This window comes from Carassius carassius, chromosome 15, assembly GCF_963082965.1.
Source record: "Carassius carassius chromosome 15, fCarCar2.1, whole genome shotgun sequence".
NCBI lineage: Eukaryota > Metazoa > Chordata > Actinopteri > Cypriniformes > Cyprinidae > Carassius > Carassius carassius.
Window position 1 is genome coordinate 21,337,247 of NC_081769.1, and position 22,646 is coordinate 21,359,892.

A 22,646-nucleotide genomic window follows, 5' to 3' on the forward strand; every position below is an offset into this window, starting at 1 on the left:
ATTTTTTGTTGGTGAAAATACTAATGGCCTCAGACTTTTGCACGTGTGTGTGATATATATATATGTATATATATATGTATATATATGTATATATATATATATATATATATATATATATATTAATCTCACACCTGTGCTTTTGTACACAGACCATTCATGCACAGCCCAATTTTTTTGGGACAGTCTCCGTAAAACAGCAGACACTTCTGATGATGAAACTGCATTGTGCAGACTGTCGAAGAACGTTCACAGCCAAAGTATAAAAATAACTTGCATTTAATGCATTGGCTGAAAATGCATTCATCTTTATTTTCTTGGGGGTAGTCATTTTAAATTTTGGAAGGAAATTAACTAATTGTGTACATTCTTGGGATTACACATTAGAAAAATAAACTTAATCAAATTGTAAAAAAAAAAAATAGCAGTATTTTATATTTTGACAGTAATTTAAACATTTATTTTTTTGTTATAATAAATAAAATCAAGGCTATTTTTATAAGTTAAATTTTTAAATGGCCTTGCAAGACTGTTTAAATGGTCTCTGGGGCCATATATAGCCAGGAGTTGGCCCCCTGATGTAGAACATGTTTCAGTGCTCATATAATACAATCAACCGTTCATAATCAGTTCTAGTGATTAATGTGTAAATTGGCATCCTATCATTTTCATAAGCTGATTGATTGAATAGTTGGCAGTTCCTGTAAGTATTACAAATCAACTTATCGCAGTGGATCAACCTGTTCGTGATGGTTCTGGAATGTGGCTGGCCAGGCCGTCATGGCATTGGTATGGAGATTGGCGCTCAACTGCGATTTCTTTTTTTTTCTGCTTTTAAAGGTAGGCGCATTTCTCAAATCTCCAAAGTTCCCTATTTGGATCCTTGGCAGCGAGACTCATCTCTCAGTATTCTTCACTAAGGTGAGTTAAGAAAATAAGCTTCTTTCTTCCTTCCCTCACTCTTCTACTCTCTCTCTCTTTATATCTGAAGCAGTCTGGCAGTTTTCTTTTATTTCATTATTGAGTGAAGACTTAAAAACACAAGAATGTGCTAGCTAATAGATTTAGTGCCTTAGACGTCTTCTGGAAGAGAAAAGAAGAAATAGTGGGGGAGTATGGGCTGGATGATGAGAGGCAGAAAGAGGTTTTGGACTTATAAGGCATCCAGTGTGGTGTGTCCTGGCTTCAGCCCCCACGTCATGCGGTCAGATTTGGCCCTCCGACTTGCTCACAGAGAGGGATGGCTAATGTGAGGTGTATCTTGGGTCTGAGTGGAAATGTCAGTTCATGTAACTGTAGTACCTGGTGTTAAAACACGTCCTGATGATGGATGTGAGAACTGTATTGATTCCACAGACTTCCAGAGTGTTGCCATTAGTGCTGAGCAGTAAACGATGTCATTTTAAGATCATGAAATTTATGTTGTTAAGGATGAGAAGTAGGGCTGTGCGATTAATTTAAATCGTAATAAAATCACGATTTGAGTGTGCGCGATTTCTAAATCGGCCCGACTTCCCGTATGATATCCGAACCCGAATCAGAATGCAGCGTGCCTAGGTGGAGCGCGAAAACAGAACAGAGTGGGCATCAGTGTTGGGAAAGTTCACTTTCTACATGAACTAGTTCAAAGTTCAATTCACAAATTTTAAAATGAACTAGTTCAGTTCATAGTTCAAACTACAAAATTTTGAACTAAAGTTCACAGTTCCAAAAATGAACTAGTTCATAGTTCTTTTTTTCCATACCTTGCTGCGAGCTATTATTTTTAAAGATAATATTCACAGCCCATAAAGAATCACAGACCGCAATTATTTTATCAGTTTTAACAATGAAGCGATGCGTCAGATTTCATCTTCATATCCAATTTTGAATCCTTATCCAACCAGGGTTTACATTAGCATTGAGGGGACAGAATTTCCCCATTGTTGCTTTAATGCTTTGTCTCCCATTCTCACCGACCTTGTCATAAACATCATAAAATTCTTTTAAATGATCATACGCCTTCTTGCTACATGCTGCTGTCGTTTTTTTTTTTTTTTTTGATGACGCGTCACGCATGCGGCGGACGGCGGTGCCACACTGGTGGCTGGTGTTGCCAGATTCTGTGTTTTTCCACTACATATTAAGACCCGTTTACGGTGTGTTTTAGCCGGGTTTTCACCTGGAAGGCTCTATAGTAATCTGGTACCGTATTGAACGAAGTTAACCTGAGAGAGCGTGCCGTTCAAAGACACCAGAATGAACGAGTTCACAGTAACGTTCATCAGGCATTAATACAGCACGTTCAGTTCACATTCGCCCAAAATATGAACGAGTTCATGAACTATCGTTCAATGAACGCGTTCAGGCACAACACTCCAGGTTCACAAGCTCTGTCTTCGAGCACGTTAACGAATCAGAGCATTCACGCTGCACCAAGGTTAGGTTGCTAGCAGGTACTTGCTCCACTGGCCAAAAGAGGCCACTCCAGATGATGTTGTGGTCCCTAGATATGGCCTGGGTCCATCTTTCAGTGCATTTTTTTTTCAGCTGTTTTATTGTTGCCCTGTTGAAAGCCCTCGTCCCATTGCTTGGAGAAGTAATAGCACACCTCAAGATACACTGTTTGAGGTATCATTCATGTTCACAGCAGAAATGATATGGGACATGCTATGCCCTGAGGTTTAGTACTCTGGGATAGGGGTATGTTCCATCTTCAGACTGTAAGTATAAAATGGAAATGGTGTTTTTTTTTTTTATCATTTTTGTTGTTGTCGCCATTTGGTAAAGTCACATTAATGCACGACTTCTCATGGCTTGAGCTTTATTAAATAACAGGAGAGCAAGGCTTTTTAAAAGCCACTGGATTACAGTGTTTACAGAGTTTTGTGTGTGCACCCGTGTGTTTTATCCCTTTACTCAACAGAGGAAATGCTTGTTTCTCACAAAGGTTTCCACCTGGAGGCAAATGAGATTGACGGCAAGCATTAATCATGGTCTTACACTTAAGGCCATTTACTGTCAGTACATTATTCTCATCCGGTGTTTGCCCACTAGAGATTCCTTTTTGTCCATGATTTGTTTTCTTCCTGTTCAGAAAATTTTCTGACAGTAATGGAGTACTCGTATCATTTAACTTTAAACTAGCCACTTTTTTAATGCAGATCCAGCATAACCCAACTATTTTATTTTAATTCTATGAAATGCAGTGCATGTTTCCTTTAAATGTCAAAATATTTGAGCCAAATGTATACAGTTAGAAAATAACCAATGTTACCATGTTGCTGTACTGTAGGCAGCATTAACATAACGTCTATTTTTTAGAAATAGACAGGTCTCTGAACAGAGGTGGTTGATTTACTGTTAAAGCATAATGGACTTGAAGCAGCAGTGCTTTAATGTATTTGTCTGAGTCTTTCATCATTTATTTCTCTCATCCTGATTAGAGCTGCAGGATCAAAATCCTCAGGACTAACAAAGGCTCATCTCATACCTCTGCCCATGAATCACCCTTCATTGTTCCTGTGTGTAGGCCAGTAGTATTGTGTGTTAAAGTCTGTTAGTATAGTAACTGTATAGTCGGTGTAGAGGTTTTCTACATAAGAGCTCCGGAAGTAAAATTTATGGTAAGTATCCATCTCATCAAAGTCATTACACACTGATAGTTTCCCCATCCTTTGCTCCTGCATTTCCAGACTTCTTATTTACTTCCTAAGTTTCTTAGACCAAATCTTAGCTTGAGTACAGTATAATCTGTTAGCCCCGGTGTAGTCAGATGCTGTGTTGGGAAGTAACTAAAAGCAGCTGTGCTTCTAACATAATTGCATTCTTCAGTAATGTGACAGTATTTCAGCTGCTATCAAGAAGCATCTTTTGTCTGATTTGGCAAAGTGGTTTATTCAAGTCACCGATTTATGGAGTTGCTGCCCAATGTTCACAGAATTCTTTGTGCTGTTTTGTCTTCCACCTCACGAAAAGTGATTATTTATTAAAATACTGTTTTGGTTATCACTGTTTATTTAACCGCTCTCTGGAACACTTCATTTTAATTGATTAGTCGTGGCATTCTGTGGTCAAATGTTTTTATATGATACGTGTTACACTGGATAACAGTAACCATTGTCCAAGGCAACCAGTTGTCTTCATGCTAGTTTATGGTTTCTCATATCACTCTGGTTTCCTTCTTCTCACATAGTATAATGACTACAGTCAAAATATTTCATGTCTCTTTATTTATTCAGGAAATACTTCAGTATGAGAGAATGGTGTGCTTTTAATTTGTGAGCCTCTTGAAGTTGTCAAGAATCAGAATCAGTTTCAAAGACATTTCTCCAGCACTGCACAGATATGCAGTTTCTCACTAGCTTTTTCATATAGGTCTTTATTCAGTAATATTGAAGATGAAGCATCTTGGTGGAGAGCTGATCCTCCAGCAGATTTTAAACATTCTCACACTCAGCTGCTCCATTCCCATGAGCTTTAGAAGATCTTAATGATTTAAGGGCCTGCTACTCTCTGCTCCCTTATGCAAACAGCAGCCCCATTTCGTACACGCACACAATCAATTTAATCCTTATGCTCTCAGGGCACCCACTTCTCTCCCTCCACCTTCTCTCTGGGGCTGGTTAGCGGAGCATAGCCTCAGGTGAGTAATGCCATGATTTCCGGTAGGAAAGCCAATCTTTTCCCCCCTAGAGCACTCTGTGTGTCCATCTGGTTTAGTTTTCCCCCGCTGGAGTCACCAGTAGAGTCAGTCACTCTGCCAGGTCCCCAGAGAAGGAAAAAACTCTCAGGCGACAACTTGAAGAGCAGCTGTTAAAAGGATGCACATTAAAGCCTTCGGGCTAATTGGGTTGAGTTTGCATTGCCTAGTTCGCTAGCTTCATGATATAATTTAGTTTATTTGACCTTTTGATTGTGCTGAAAGCCTATTTGTTGCTGTTTTAATCATTAAGAGTCCACAGTATCTTCTCGATAAACATGTCTGTGCTGTTTTATTAACATTATTGTGTTTGGTTCATTATTATTTAGAAAATGCAGATACAATTAAATATAAAATATTGGTTGATAAATATAAAATTTCTTTTAATTTAGACTAGTAATATGGTATCAATACGTTATCATTATATTTGACAGCTGTTCATTAGGTGTGGAGAATTTAAAGGGATAGTTCACCCAAAAATGAAAATTATGTCATTAATAACTCACCCTCATGTCGTTCCAAACCAGTAAGACCTCCATATATCTTCGGAACACAGTTTAAGATATTTTAGATTTAGTCCGAGAGCTCTCAGTCCCTCCATTGAAACCCGGAGTAATTGATGTACTCAAACAGTACACTGACTGAACTGCTGTGAAGAGAGAGATGAACACCGAGCCGAGCCAGATAATGACTCGTTCACGAGTCAAGAACCGGTTGCATCGGTTTTCGGATCACCTTTAGTTCTTTCTGACAGTTCGATTCAATAAACCGGTTGAAGAAAACAGTTCACCGGTTCTTTTGCGCTCGATGTTAGCCGTCGTTGGCGATGATTGCAAGCCTTCGGTTTACCTGGGCTCATAACATTAGCACAGAATCAGTTCAGAATCAATCACCAGAAGAATCAGTTCGGTTCAGACGCTCTGTGTGTCGGTTTGCTTCACGCTGAATCACACATGCGCAGTATCATCAGCTCCTCGGTTCTCGAATCGGACACGTCTGACAGAAACGGTTCTTGACTCGTGAAGGAGTCATTATCTGGCTCGGCTCGGTGTTCATCTTCAGTTCTCTTTTCACAGCAGTTCAGTCAGTGTACTGTTTGAGTACATGAATTACTCCGGGATATTGGTTTGTTTGAACTCAGAGGGAGTGTCAGCCACATTAAAAAAGTTTAACAGCTTAAGTCATTTGCGGATTAATGCATATTGGAGACGCGAACCGTTTAAAACGATTCAGTTCGATTTGGTGAACTGGTTCAAAAAGATCCGGTTACATCGAATGATTCATTCGTGAACCGGAAATAACAAACTGCTTTGTTTTGAACTGTCTTACAACAGACACGGAAGAGAAGACAATGCTGAATAAAGTCATAGTTTTTGCTATTTTTGGACCAAAATGTATTTCCGATGCTTCAAAAAATTCTAACTGACCCTCTGATTTCACATGGACTACTTTGATGATGTTTTTCTTACCTTTCTGGACATGGACAGTATACCGTACACACAGTTTCAATGGAGGGACTGAGAGCTCTCGGACTAAATCTAAAATATCTTAAACTGTGTTCCAAAAATAAACGGAGGTCTTACGGGTTTGGAACAACATGAGGGTAAGTTATTAATTACATATTTTTTCAAATTGGGCAAACTAACCCTTTAAGATGGTTTTGTGGTTGTGCTGGTATAATTTTTGATGACTGTTCTGGCAGTTTGTCAGTGGCATCCTAAAAGTTTATTTTAGACTTAAAGATTTCTCTCCCATGGGATTTGTCTGTTAATGCGGTTTGTTTGTAATGTGTTATGGAAGGTGGCTTTTTTTGCCTTTCTCTGTGTGTGCGCATAAGATAGGTGTCTCTGATGACAAGTTTTAAGCCCGTCTCCCAACGGATCCATACTCCCGTTACCGTCTTTGTTTGTCTCTTTGTCTCTGCTTTTAGCTTCTAATAGGGTTTGTGTTCCACTCTTATCTGATTTATGTGCACACAAAGCAGCAGACACTATACAAATGACCTTTCACAGAGGTCCTGAGAGGGCCCTGGACACATACAAATACAGCAGTGGTCACTAAAGGAATGATCTCAGGTCCCAGTGGATGTACAGCCCCACACACCCTGAGGACAGTGAGTAATGGAATAGCAGCTTTTAGCGCAGCACACTGGTAACTATAACCATGTATAATGCAGAGAAACACGATCTGTGACTACTGAACCACAGTACCCCTGTTTATACCAAATCTGATGCTTCTCTTGCTCACACACCCACTCACAAGGTGATTAATGGGTCTACTGACGCTGTGGCCCATGTTGGACACAAAGATTATGGTGTCCATCTTCGAACGCTTTCACTTTTTTTACTACTACTTTTTTACTTCCATAGCTGCTTTCAAGCTCTGTTTTTATTTGAGGTGATGAGCTTCACATCCCTTATTTCCTTCCATCCTGCTCTGTCTCTCTGGAGGCCCTTTGTCTGTATCTAAGTATGGGATGTTAACCTTCTCGTCCCTCGCTTCCTCATTCCACTCTTCAGACCACGTTCTGTCTCGGATCTGATGAGGTTAACATCCACGTCTTTTTACAGATACCTTAGTCCTCTTCTCCTTCTTGTCCACCCTTCAGGGGCCTGATCCCTTCTTATACCCACAAACCACTGCAGCCGGCCCTTGGCTCACAAAGCTGTTTTCTTCCAGTTTCCAATTCAGCCCCCTACTTGGTGCTAAATACTTTGTTGATGGTGCTACAAAAATGAGGGATGTTATTTTATTGCTCCGTTCCAAAACATGGTGAGCTACCTATGGAGAACATATTCTGGGGCAGCGTAGGTATGGTTTTAACATGAAGGCTAATTTCCCTCTGAGGAGAAGGCAATCTACATTTTACGTTTAGTCATTTAGCAGACACTTTTATCCAAAGCGACTTACAAATGAGGACAATGGAAGCAATCAAAATCTATATGCTATTATATAATTAATAAAAAGTAAATCATTAGAATACAAAAAGAATTTAAAAAAAGCTAGTGTTAGGTTTTTTTTTTTTTTTTTTTTAGAATAGAATAGAATTCGAATAAAGAGTGCTAGAGTTAGGGGGTCAAATAAAGATGGAAGAGATTTTTTTCAATCTAACAATGCAATCAAATTAATTTGAGTTCAGTAAAAGAAATTAAGCTAGTTGGAGGAAGCAAAAAAAAGTTGATATATTTGCAATTCCTTATGTATTTATTTTTGATTTCCCCAAGCATTAATATTCATGATGATTTTTTTCATTGTTTATTTTGAGAAGAAAAGAAACAGATCTGCAATGCATTGATAAAACAATGTGTTTAAACCAAGTATATATATATATATATATATATATATATATATATATACATACATATTATTATTATTATTATTATTATTATTATTATTACTATATACATTAATTACTATACTAAAAATACTACTTAGTTTAAAAACGTTGTATCAATCAGATAAAAAAAAACTGAAAACTGTGAATTAGTGTTTGGCTATATAGTCATTTTTCATATCGTCAAATTTGTCAAGCCCATGAGATCGACGATACACAATATTATCGTGCATGGGTGGAGCAAGAGATGGGAGAAACTTTGTTCTTTTCACAGCATAACTATTTGGTGTTTTAAACTGCACAGGTGCACGAGAGAGAGCCTATAGAATCCCCAATAATCGAAAAAATATACTTAGAAACATACTGATAAACTAACATTAAATGTACAAATACTGTATTTAAAACAGCTAGTTCATATATATATAAGTCAGATGCAACTGTCATATCGCGCATCCTGTGACAAATTTGCCGCATCTGCGCACGGAAGTTATCAGTCTAAATGTTCTGCAAAATCAGTCGACTGTGAAAATCAATAGTAGATTTAATTTTAAAGTCCAACAGTTTAACACTAATATTAGACATAAACGAACACATTAAATATAAAGTATTCAAAATGGGTAAGTTCATATATTTGGAGTAAAGTTGAACTGAACTGATGCATCAGTCATACAGCGCTCTGGACCGTGCACCTCATGACGAGCTTGATGCACTGCCACAGAAACAAGAATGAGATGCATTCTGAATTAAAATAGGCTGTCTAATAAAAATATTTTTATTATTATTATTAGGACAATGAGCCTAATATTGTCTAGAGTATCGATAGAGACATCTACTATCATCGATATCTCTGACTATCGTTAATACACAATACTATCGTCTATCGGCACAACCCTACTATGAATAGTAAGTAGGGATGCACCGATACCACTTTTTTTTTTTTTCAGAACGAGTCCGATACCGATACTTTCATTTTTGATATTCGCCAATACCGATACCTGTATTTTCATAGCATTGGTCTTGGTTTTTTTTTTTTTTTACAAATATTGGGTACAGAGACAGCAAACAGGTATTTCCTTCAGTTATTTCCACACTTAATTATACCTGTTAAAATGTATTGTATAACCTTTTGTTGCTTTTTGTTACATTTATTTTAATGGCGCATTAGAGCTGCTCCATTGCATCAGTTCAATACTGTAATGCAGGGAACCACTCGTTATACATTATACGAGTAACCTTTACACTGTTTTGCTTGCTTATGACATATCCGACCAAACTACAAACATTCCAGTGATGTCGGTAAAATATTCATTCGACAAGCTCAATCCACTCAGCGTGCTCTGCTTATCAGCTTGTGCACATCCGTTTGCACAATGTTTGACATTATATTAATTACTTGCATGTACTTCATAGATATCCTTAATCTCTGATAACTTCGTTCTACTCTCTTTTGTGTTTCTTTTTCTGAACACAGCTCTGTTCACAAACTGTGTAGTATCGGCTTTTGGTATCAGGGCATTTTTACTAGTACTAGTATGAGTACAGTAGTGCAGTATCGGGCCCGATACCGGTATCGGTGCATCCCCAATAGTAAGCCCTTTTCCATCACTGGAACTATAGAAATAAAATCTGAAAGATAAATTTGCTATGCTGGCAGTCTAAGGTTGAATATTAACATTTCATCATAAAATATTCGTAAATGTAGTGATTTAAACTGTATTTAATTATATTTAATCTTATTTATTAGTATTTCTTTAATTTAATAACATGCTATCATCAAACTATTAAAATCGATGTCAAGCATTTAAAGTTGGCCACTTCTGGTTCTGTACAAGGTTCTGTAATGGCTAGGATGTTGCCTTAGAACGCAACTGCCTGTGTAGGTAATAGTCAGCGAGTCAGCTCACTAGGTTTTTGAACAGAGTTCTTTGAGAGGAAAAAGAAACCACAATGCTGGTAAAGTCGTCTGGTGCACTCCACGGCTCTGTCATCCTCTGCTAATTTACTGACTACATGCCCCCAAACACAAACACATGCCTTACTTTTGTGAGTCCCACAGGAGCTCCCCTCACTGCAGCAGTCGTGCTTCTATAGAGCCCTGCTCTGCTACCGTGAGGAGCCCTCGATCTTTTGTATTCCCACATAGGACCACCGTGTTCTCACAGTGATAGTGCAACAGTGAATGTGACCCGAAACCAACACTGGTTCTGATTTCTGTCAGCTTAAAAGACTTAAATCATCAGGTTCTTATGTCTTCCATGAAAGGATGGCACAGTGGATATACACTAACATATGTAAAAGAACAGAATAGGAAGGAAGGAAAATAATATCGCTTAATAGATTCCAGTCTCATCAGACACGTGTGTTTCGAGTTTCATCAGACAGTTGTCTCTCAGAGGCATTGTGCTGTCTGACACATCATTAATCATTCCTTTAGTAGGACCTGATCTATTATACACGCTTCAGCTTTGTAGTGCAGCACTTACGCACATATATGAAACCACAACCTCAAAGGGGTCAGATGATGCGATTTCTATTTTTCCTTTTCTTTAGTGTGTTATGTAGCTATTTGTGCACAGGGTTTTTCTTGCATAGAGAATTATGAGGCAGCCGCCTTGGCAAAATGTTGCCCGCCTGAGCATAAAGTCATATTACACGATCATTTCTCTGTATGAATGAATGATCTGCAGTTTCGTTTACTACACACACTGAAGTGCACGATGCTCGCAGTGATTTCAGCATCAGAAGTGTTGCCAAGGCCGTGGTTTTCCCGCAGAATTGGGCTACTTTATCACTGTTGTGGTGGGTTAAAGCGACCCCGATAACGTGATATTTAGGATTCTGATTCTGAAATATGTGCAAGTAAATCTATTTGGTAGTTTAGACACTTTTATATCGACCGTGTTAGTTGATCTATACCAGGTGATGGGTGCTGCCATGTTAGTTCGCTGATTCCGAGTTGTGCGATTTACAACACACAAATTCATCCTCTCCTCCCGAAACACATTGAAGTAGGTCTCCAGTTAACTCGGAGAAGGGCAGAGTAAACTTAAGTTACCTACACAATCTGTATATGATGGCAATAAAAACATGTTAGATTATATTTGTAAGGATCGTTATTGCTGTTTCTATCAGCGTGTATTTTACAAAACTAAATAGTTTACTTATCTGTATTTAAATGTATGAAACCTAAAATAAGCATTATATGATTGAAAACACTGAATATTTGTGATATGACAAGCCCTCAGAGCGTCTTATCTGGTACTGAGCCAGCCAAAGCAAGAAAGTGGATTTAAATTCAGCAGTTGATGACGTGACACACTTAAAGTTCTAATCAGCCAAGGCTGATCACACCGATGTGATCGTACGCTTTAAAGGGTTTAAAAGATTCTAGAAAAATTAGAATGGAATTTGAGAATGTTCAACTTCTATTTTTTTACTATTAATTTTAGAAAAAGTCTTTCTCTCTGACAGGTTTTTTTTTTTTTTTTAACCTAGGAGAGTAGTTTACAAAGCTAGTTGTGCAAAGGCTATTTAAAAAAAATGGGCCAATTCGAACTTTGCTATGACAGAATAAGCTATATCTGGAGCTTATTCTGTTTTCTTAATAGTTTAAGTATTTGCTATTGACTGTTCAAATGTGTAGTTTTGCTCCGTTTAGAGTATCGCGTTGTGTGTGTGTGTGTGTGTGTGTGTGAGCGAGAGAGAGAGAGAGAGAGAGAGGGTCAGATCAGATCACAGTGGAGTCAGCTTTCTTAATCGTGGCTTGTGTACTGCAAACACATACGAGCTTCATCACTGTGTGTCACGTGACTCTGTTCCTCTTTCAGGCTTGAACTGATGGTAAAACTAAGGACATTATTTACTGTCTTTACATTTATGTTGAAAGTTGAATCTTGCCATTATGGAAAAGGGCGTTACATTTGTCGCGTGCTTGCGGTGTTAGGCCAATCAAAATGCACTGGGTCAGCTAGCCAATCAGAGCAGACTGTGCTTTTCGGCAGGAGGGGCTTTGTAGAAAACTACATGTTTGAAACAACATTTTTTAAAGCTTGTTTACACCAAGAACGATGTATCTATATTAGCATCCACACTTTGGTTGGGCGACCAAACCAAAATCTTATATCACGATATGAGTAATTTTATTTCACAGTAACGATACATCTAACAATATAGTTCTTTTTGCTTTAAATAAGGTCTTTATGATATCAGATCTTTTGATACCATAGCAATTTCATAATTCTTGTCACCAGCATTAATATGACGAAAAAAATTGTTAATTGAAGACAAGTAAACATTTAGCGATTAATTAAGAATAAGAAACCTAATTAAAATATTTTTCCCTCTAATGTTGTTTGAATTAACATGAATGACAGCAGGATTATTAGACGGCCTTGTGTTGAATTTTTTTATCTCTGTCAAGGCTATACATGGCTGCATGGACAAACATACACGCACTACGTTATACCCATGGGGCTCGTAATACATGCAGGGCCTCACATCTTCTCTTAACCCACAACAATGGCCTCTTCAGCAGCCTCTCACTAACACTGACGCCTGTACAGGGAATACTTCACCAACAAAAGATGTAGACACAGAGAGAATGACAAGGAGATGTGGAGATAGTGTTAAATGTAGAAATGGACAGTAAACATTTAGCGATTAATTAAGAATAAGAAACCTAATTAAAATATTTTTCCCTCTAATGTTGTTTGAATTAACATGAATGACAGCAGGATTATTAGACGGCCTTGTGTTGAATTTTTTTATCTCTGTCAAGGCTATACATGGCTGCATGGACAAACATACACGCACTACGTTATACCCATGGGGCTCGTAATACATGCAGGGCCTCACATCTTCTCTTAACCCACAACAATGGCCTCTTCAGCAGCCTCTCACTAACACTGACGCCTGTACAGGGAATACTTCACCAACAAAAGATGTAGACACAGAGAGAATGACAAGGAGATGTGGAGATAGTGTTAAATGTAGAAACGGACAGACCTCAACTTTAAGAGTGAGATGCCAGAGAGAGTAAAGAGTGGATGTGATAGTCTAGTCAGTGACCCAGCCAGCTCTGAAGTATCAGGTGTCTAAACCACTGCTGTCTGATGCTGGTGACATTTTCTCTGTCGTGGAGAACTTCAGAGGAGCAGATCTACCTGTAGTTTGAGTTACAGTGGTCTGGTTGCTAGAGCCCGACCGATATATCGGCCGGCCGATATTATCGGCCGATATAAGCTAATTGCATTTAAATCGGCATCGGCATTTATAACGGCCGATGAAACATGAGAAACAGAGTCTCATGCTTCACTCATGTTATGAGTGTTGCATAGTGTGCCCACCAGAGGGAGCTCTGCAGCTCCAGAGTTAACAACAGCGCCAGAAGTCCACTACAGAAGAAAGCGATCAACTGTTTTGACGGTGAGTCTTTCGTTCGTCATGTGAAATGATTGTAGATTTAGTTCATACCCTGTATATAAAAACTGTGTGGTAGTTCTAGCTAACGGTCCTATCATTATTACTTCTAAATATTCTGTAACATCACTTACAGCCGCTAATGCATTGCTATATTAGATTAGCCACAAAGCTAATACCATGTTTATCAGTGGAAGAGCGCGAACATTAATAGGAGGTCAAACTATAACGTTAGCGTTTAACTTATTCTTATTCTATTGTGGTGTGTTTCCCACATAATGACCGCGTAATTGGGCCTTTCACACAGTACGCGGTATGCACGGCGCTTGCCGCTGGGCTCAGCGTTGCCCTTCAGATACAACGCGATTTGCGCTGCGCTATGGCATAGGCGGAGTTTTAAAAACGTTTAGCGGGAGCTCTTTCATAGTCTGTTCTTCCTCCTTTCGGTCAGCAGCAAACATGTATCTGTCCCGTTGTAAGAAGCGAGCGATAGCGCTAGTCCTGCTGATGAGAATTAAGAGAGAAGCAAGGAAGAAGAGGCTACCCTCAGGTCCAGAGAACAATTTGGTGAATTCAGGCTGGTTACGTTACTCTAACGCTAATAGCTTCCTTTTTAGCAGGCCCCTTAAATGCTTGCTATTAACTTGTTTGAAGGTGGTTCTTCTCAAAATTGACAGCGGTGTGTTCATGACACTAACGTTAACCATTCAACTTCGAATTGATTCCGTAATCTTCCGGTAATAGTAGGCAAGACGATGTTTTGATTCAGACTGCACAAAGAGAAGAGGAGAAGATATACGGGTCTGTTGTGAATGTGTCTGTGAGAGCAAATATAGTGTAGTTACAGTAACTACAGTAGGTGCGTCAGAAATGATTAAACCAGAGGGGACATGTAAATAAATGTGAGCTGAACAAGCGCTTTTTTTTTTTTTTTACATATTGTTTCAAAGCAGCTTTACAGACATAACAGGAAAATGTTGAAATAATATTGTTAAATATAAGTAGGTAATACCTATTGCTTGACAAATAAAAATATATATATATTTCTCATTTTTGCCTATGTAGGAGATCCCAGTTTATTATTATTATAATTCTAATGATGACATGAGTAATGATACATGGTGATATTATTAATACACATGCTTATTCTTTCTCCTTCTCTCTTTCTGCCTACAGATGGCTGAAAAGGTGAATGCTGTAGCAGCAAAGTGTGGGACTACTTCTGCAAATACTTTAACTTTAGTATTATAATTTATTTACAGTAAACACACAGACTGTTAAAACCAGCTTCAACTGGAAGAAAGTATAAAAGTGTTAAATGTTTAAAACCAGACTGTTTTTTGATCATTAAAAAATATATACTTTTGATGTGCAATTGTTTAGTCATTGAGACTGTAATCTAAGGCTTTTTTTTAACATAGTCCATTCTGGAAAATGGTTTATACAGCCCACATACATAGAACAGGCAGATATTTTGCTATTGAATGTTGGGTAAATGCAGTTTATAGGAAATGGGTCTAATATCCAGATTATTTTTAAAATCAAAATATCGGCTTATAAATCGGCTCTTTTCGAGTTAATATCGGCATCGGCATCGGCCCCCAAAAATCCATATCGGTCGGGCTCTACTGGTTGCTGTAATTGGTAATGTGACTATGTAACTGTTGCTGCTGCTTTGATGTTGGTTAAACACTGTGCTTGTTGTTCAGAGTTTGACTGCTGAGAGGACCTCCATGAATGCATTTTCACCTCAAAACCCTTGAACCTTTGCACCTAAACCAGACTCTATCAGAGATACCAATCCTTCCTGCAAGACCAATCGGATTAAATTGACAGACTTTAGTGCTTGGGCTGTATGTATGTTTTTATTTATTTATTTATTTTTGTTCGTTAGGTTTTTTTTCATGAGCAACACGTCATTGTCTGCACTTTCACTGATAGTTGCTGCACTGCGTATAAAGTTGAAGATCAGGTCACCTAAAACTAACAAAAAAAAGATCTGTGTCCACATGAATGTCCCTTTTGATTCTGCTAGAGTTAAGTTGTGAAATGGAGATGGGCCAAGATAAAATCCGCTGATGATTCTGATCTGGATTTCACCTTATGATTTTTACCTCACTAGAGCTGGAATGTATCAGGCTGGCCTGGGGTTTGTGTAGATGACAGGAGTGTAAAAAACACGTTCAGTCTAATGTACAATCTCACATCACCTTTTAAGGTTAAACAGTTTTTATTCTAAGCTTTCTAAAAACAGTCAAGCACACTCTTTTCGTCTCATCTGTCATCTGCATCGGACTCTCCTTATCACAGATTTGATACATTGTTTAATCCTATGACTTTCTTAGAGTTGAGGATGAGGTCTCTTTCTTTATCTTTTTATGACATTATTTTACTCCAGCTTGCTGACTTGTATAAGTAAAGTACTTTTTCTTTCACATTTTTCTTTCACATTTTCAACCATTGCCTGTAAATGCTGGTAAAGGGATTCTGTTTTAGCGTTCATGACATTTGTGTACAGTGTCAAGGACATTTTTGAAGCTCAGTCATCAGCATCTATTGGCTTTACTCGCTCCTGTGTGTGTGTCACCTCTCTGATCTCCATCTATGGCCTCCAACTGTTGCCTTCTACGGCGCGTGTGTGCACGCGCATGTATTTGGGTCTAGAAACTAATGAAAGCCAGATTCAGGATTCTTAACATGTGACTCTGCTTTACAGATATGTTGAAAAATTATGCTCACTGAGCCTGTTGATAAACAGCCATATATAATATCACTGTATCTAAGTGCTCGGGCTGCAATTGGGAATGCTACCATTGCCCAGACAGAAATGCTGAAGGCACTTGGCTGAAAACATCTGTATGACTAGATTTGCCCTTTACTATGTGTAATTTAATACCATTTTAGACCATGTTGCTTTTTTGGTCAATAAATGAGGCTTTACTTTGTTTGTGTCCCCAAAACTGTCCATGATATCAGGTGTGTGGAGAATCTGACTTCAGTGTGGCTCCAATAGTCCATCTGGGTCAGATCACTCATCGCACAGAACCATCCTGCCTCGAGCTAAAGTCTTAACTCGGCACACTGCTCTGTAATTCCCCTCTATTAGAGAGTGTGTGTGAGAGAGAGAGAGAGAGAGAGACAGGGAAACGCTGACTCAGCAGGGTTGATTACAGGACTGGTTGTGTTGTTGTGAAGCCACAATGTTAACATCAGCGGATCAGCATGTTGTTTTTGTCACCAGGGGTCAGACTTTATAACTAGACATGCACTCATTTGCTATTAGCATGGAGCCACAGTACATGTTTGTGTGTGAGAAAGGTAATGTGGAGGGATTATGTGCACAAACGTGTCATGACTGATATACTTGATGTCAGTGCACACGCACAAAAAAAGGATGATGTTTGCAAGCATGTTGTGATTTCTAACCAATCATCATTCTGCTTCATTGACATTCTCCACAATGACTGGCCTTTGTCTATATCTTCTTTATGCAATGCAATGAAAAGGCAGTTTGCTTACCCTCATGTCATTCCAAACTGGTCTGAATGTCTATGATAAGTGGAACATAAAAAAAAAAAAAAAAAAAAGTGAGCAGTTATTGGCCTCAAGTTATTAGTCTTAATGATTAAAAGAATACATTTAAATATGTAAAAGATATTCTGATTACTTTAGCTGATATTCACAAAGCAGTGTTTGGATGGGTCAATTAATTTCTGTTAAACAAATAGAAATAAATTGCATAAATTGTTGTTCATTTTCATTTATTTTTAAATTTTCTTTATTTGTAATGTACGGTATATGAAGTTAAAAGTTTCCCTGTATAAGTTACAATATTAATTTGCAGCAAGAATGCCTTAAATTAATCAAAAGCCAATAGTAAAGACTTTTTTTCAGTGTAATATAATGGAAGACATTTTAAAACTTATTTTAAAGTTCTGTTACTCTACAAAAAAAACATAAATTGACTTTAGATCGGCAAACAAATTAATTAATATTTTATTTAATTTATTAAATAATAAATTGAATTTTATAATAATAATAATTTAAATTTAATTAATTAAATATTAACCCCTAATTATTATTTTTTACCTTGTCCTTTGTGCTTCACAGAAGAAAGAAAATCATATGGGTTTTAAAATAATGAAATGCTACTTTTGAGTCTGTCAGATTGTTTGATCCATGTTTAAGAAGCAGATGAACTCCTTCAGAGTTCATGGCAGATGACTTGCCTATTGAAACTTCTGGCTTTTATAATTAAGCACTTGTCCATTTTTCTCTCAGTCTCTCACCACTGCTGAGCTTTGAGCGACTGCTATACATTAAAATGAACAAATCTTTTTCATTTCTTCAGGAATGAAGGTTTATGACTCCACATGCCCTCAGGCAAGAGCTCTGAAAGTTTAATTTCATTTTGACTACCTGCCATTAGACTGTGCAAAGGTCCGGTTTGATTGTGTGGAGTACTAGCTCAGATTGTGGTATTAAGACAAGCAGTATCCAGCTGCAACTTCTCCTTGTCATCTACTATTTTTTCTTTCTCATTTTATCTCCTCTGTTGCTCTGTCCCTCTTTCTTGGTGTTACTGTGAGCTGTATATTTGTTCTTTGAAATAAGAGGAGATATTTGTGAGTGTTACACTGAAACCATACTGTGAAAGTATACAACCTGTGTTTATATTCACTCTTCCATGACCATGTTTCTATGTTCATTGCTAATGTTTGTTCTTTTCGATTGCTTCATATTTTCACTTCATATTTAACCAGACTTTTAGATTTTCTGAAGAAAACCTGAGTGGTGGTTGCCAGGGTGTGCCAAGGTATTCTGAGTCCAACAGATAAAATTTGTATTTCTTATTATTTCAGAAATCAGGTCAGAAGGCTGTTGTCAGACTGCTTGTGCATTCGAAAATCTCACTAGATGATTATTAAAATTAATGGCAAAATGTTTGGAAATCTAGACTGATATTTTCTACTGACACACTACTGAAAAATATTTAAATAACTGGCAGAACACCATTCTTTGGGGTGAAAATACTTACGTGCCTAAGACTTTTGCACAGTAGTTTATGTATAGAGTACGTATAATTAAATTAAGTAAATTTAAATAAGTGTAATTATGCGTTCATATGTGTTAAGGGCTAGATTGTTGCTGGAGGAAACAGCTGTGGTGTGATGAGCGGTGAACATATCAAAAACTTTACAGTAGATAGGAAACCAATTGCTCCCTCGTGACCTTTTGTAAACTGTATTTATGACAAAGAACTGCACAGATACAGGTATTCTAACAATCTGTTGATAAACGCACCGTGTCCTCTGTTTTTGTCTGAGTTCGCTCGCGCTGCTCCACCACGGATTGAAGAGCGCACTGAAAAACGGGGAGGAGACAGGTCTGCCGCCATTTTTATATAAAATGTAAGGGGACTGACTCTGAGGCGATCGTGAATTTGTGTACAGTTTATGGAGCTAAATGCTATAGCCCCGCTAAAAAAGCCTAGCGATGCCCATGCTTCTTGTGTATATTTCAGAGAACCAGGACAAATATTTTAATCGATCGCTTAGGCATTTAAGAGGCACCGAAATCTGTGTTCTGATTCGGTTCAGTGCATACTGGTTCCATAGGTAACATATTGCCATATTGGCACCGGGTTTCAGTACACAACCCTAGTAAGTGATAACTGTTTTTTTTTTTTTTTTTTTTTTTTTTTTTTTTTATGCAAACGTAATGAGATAAATTGAATATCATAAACATTTTGACCGATATCGAGAGAGATTTTTTTTTTCATATAACCCCAGCCCTATGTAGAATATTCAAATGCACCTATGCTTCCCAAAATGTTATAGTTATAAAGCTTGATTCCTATATGAGGCTAAATGGCACTCTGAATGATATTGGAATGTTGTGATGGAAAACTCACTGTTGTGAACTGTTTTTAGCTTTACGTGATTCAGCTGTGCATGCTGACTCTGCATATTTTCCAGCTCGAGTTGTTTTTACACACATACAGATGTGTTTTGTTGTCCCAAGTCCCTCCGGCAACACATTGATGGGGCAGTGATCCCGCTGTAACTCAAACATGAACAAACACACATGGATCTTGGTTTGTTTTCTATTAATCAGCAAAGTTCGCAGCCTGTTTGTGAGTTTTGCGCTTGTGGGAGAGAGATAGAAGACTGTTTTCATTAAAAGATCTGTGAGATTGCTTGATGGAAGGACAGTTTTGACATTTATGAGTTTATCTCTTGATCAGTTATACAGGCATACACGCACACACCCAAACCTTATCACACACTCAGTCCTTTTGCAAACACACACACAAACAAATCGACGCCAGTACAGTTCATATAAACATTTTCAGATTTTATTGTCATATATTTCTGCAAGGGCTCTTAAAGCACATTGCATCATCTGTTGCAAAGTGCCTTCTCAAAGAGACTCCGCTCAAGGTCATATGAGGTCAGCTCTCCCTCATCCTCAGAAAAATAAATTAACTTATGAATGACTTATCATAATCTCTATATCTGTAAACTGTTGAAATAGGAATTTTTTAGCATCTCAAAAATGGGATGGCCCATGCCATAACTGTCTTTTCTATTTATTAATATTTCCTTCTCTTTCTAGGAGATGGCTTTGGTGGCCCCCGAGTCTCCTTCAGAGCAGGCTAGAAGAGTCTTCCAGACCTTTGACCCGGAAGGTAAGAATTTCATCTATTGAGTATGTTTGTGAGCCTGAAAAAGAGACTGAAGAAACTCAATGTCAACTCAACCAGTGCAGCTGAGTCAACTTGTCGTTCACTGAGAGGAATATGAGCTTTAGCTCCACAAAAGCCAGAGCACGTTTATTGTCTCTGCAGCTTAGCAGGCAGTGCAAAGATCCTACGCTTACTGTGTTTGTTTATACTTTCTGTAACTGAGGAAATAGGAAATGAGAAAGAAAAGGCAACATTTGATCTGATACGAAGGCGTTATTTTAGTGGGATATAAGAGTGGTAATTTTCTTCTACATGGAATTCTAAGTGTGTGTGTGGATCAGTTATGTAGTTTGGGGGCTACATTTTTAGGCTTAAGGTTAAAGCCCTCCATTCTTTTTGATGACTCTCCCACAGTATCTCTACACAGCCAGACATCAGTCATAAAGACCAGACTACACACTCGCACACTCCCTCACATCCACCAAAATACAGTTTCACTGCCACAGTTTAAACATGCTTCAGCTGACAAGCCAAACCTGAACATATGAAGTGCTGATCTTTATCAGAGATCCTGATATATTAACCACAATTCCCAAAGTATAATAGAGGGGTAGTATAGCTCCGAAATGTAATTAAACTAATAATAAAAAACACCCCTCAGGTCTTCATGAGGCTGAAACCCTTTATTTTTTGGTTTGTTTAAATTTTTCTGAAATTAATCGCTATTAATCCCACCTAGCATTAAATCTTTTCAAATATACTTTTATATAGCAATAATTTCATATTCAATCTTCAAATTTATGTACAAACAATATAAAGCCGATATATTTTTTTTTTAAATATTTGTTTAATGGCGTCTTTTTTTATGACTGAATGCCAGTACTGATGATTTAAATACTTATTTCACTATAAGATTTGCAATATTTAAACATTGACTATAGTCATTCGACATTAAAGTATATTTGAGAGCTAGCAATTTGAACATTTATTAGACTTTAAAAAATAACTTCTAATTTAAGGCCCAATCCCAATTCTACCCCTTAGCCCTTCCTCTTTCCTACCCCATCACATGAACGCGTGAAAAAGAGGGGTAGGGGTGTCTCGATTCTCTTTTGGTTGGAGGGGTAGGGGTAAGGGGAAGGGCCAGATCAGAGCCCTTCTGTGACGAGAGACATGGGGCCGAGAGACGTGGGAACAGAAGCGAGGCCGGGGGAGTGATTGGAAATGAGCGACACCTGCTCAACCCACCGGTCTCGAGTCCCACGGAGGATATGGAGGGATATAAAACTGGAGCGACGACATGGCTGCTACAGTGAACAAAAAGACACATAAATGTAAGCTTTTTTGGCATAAATAAAGATTTTAACGACAAGTAATCATTTGTTTTATGTTACATTCAATTGTGAGTTCATATTAATGGTCATGTTACTAAAAGAAATTTTAGAAAAAAATCGCTAATATTTGCCAACGTCATATCATTACAGACTGCATGATAGTGCCACACCATATGTCTGATCAGGGCGATAACTGCCATAGATTAAACCGCCCAATAATTAGAAATCGCTAAACCATTTTCTCAAATATTGCCTATTCAAGAGAGAAATGGATGTTGCGTGTATTCGTGTCTGTGCGTTTATCTTTTTATAGTGAGTTTACTTAAAAAGAGCAGTTGTATCCTCTCGCTGCTGAAAAATATAATGTAGCGAAATAAATAAATAAAAAATTCCAGAAAGACTTTAGAACCTCCACTTCGCGTAGTGGCCGCATCACCACCTTGGGTGTGCGTTATTTTTCTAATTATTATACATCCCGTCGTCAGTTATTCCTTACTTATTGTATAAATTCCTGTGATGGCAAACTCACTTGACAGCAGCCATTACTTTAGTGTTTAGTATCACATGATAAAAGGAAAGGTGCTCAAGGAATATTTCTTATTACCAATGTTGATATTTTAGTGAATATAAGTATTAAATGAATTTAAATTAAAAACTACAAACTTTTGAATATTATGTAGACGACTCCATTTCGATCATTTTTCAGATATTTATAACAAACTCACTGATTACTTTCTCTATTGTAGTGTTTTCCAACTGAATGTCCTATATATGATTAACAGCCAACAGTGTTTTATGTGTGAGCAGTTCTGGTGAGGATTTGTGGGGAGGAAAGTCTCGGATGAATATTTTATCATTTAAGATAGTCACTGTGCTCCAATGGCAAAGTCAGCAGTGTAGCTTTATGAACAAACCACTGATGCTCCTTTAGTCATATGCAGTGCAGTATATCTTTGCCTATATATCCTGTTTGTTTTTTTTTCCCAGAGTCTGTTGCATGAAGTTATATTTTTCTACCCTACTTTTTCCTCTAAATCAAAAGTCTTAGACTCTAAATCTTAGACTCCTGATGATAATATAGAGAATAGGAAGAGGGGGTGTTTGCTGGAAGAAATGAGAACCTGGAGCAGGTATATCTGTCAGGTAGAAGAGGTTTGTGTGTGTATCACTGAATGTGTCACTGTGAGAACATTA

The 22,646-nt window shown here is 37.8% G+C and overlaps 1 protein-coding gene across 2 annotated transcripts in view; it reads left to right on the top strand.

Moving 5' to 3' along the window:
• Positions 1 to 22,646, top strand: part of mindy3 (MINDY lysine 48 deubiquitinase 3) — a 41,339-nt gene that overhangs the window by 8,941 nt on the left and 9,752 nt on the right. For both annotated transcript variants that reach the window (XM_059567951.1, XM_059567952.1), the window contains 2 exons: positions 838 to 918; positions 20,049 to 20,121. In XM_059567951.1, coding sequence (XP_059423934.1) covers positions 838 to 918; positions 20,049 to 20,121 — 154 coding nt within the window. The remainder of the gene's footprint in view (positions 1 to 837; positions 919 to 20,048; positions 20,122 to 22,646) is intronic.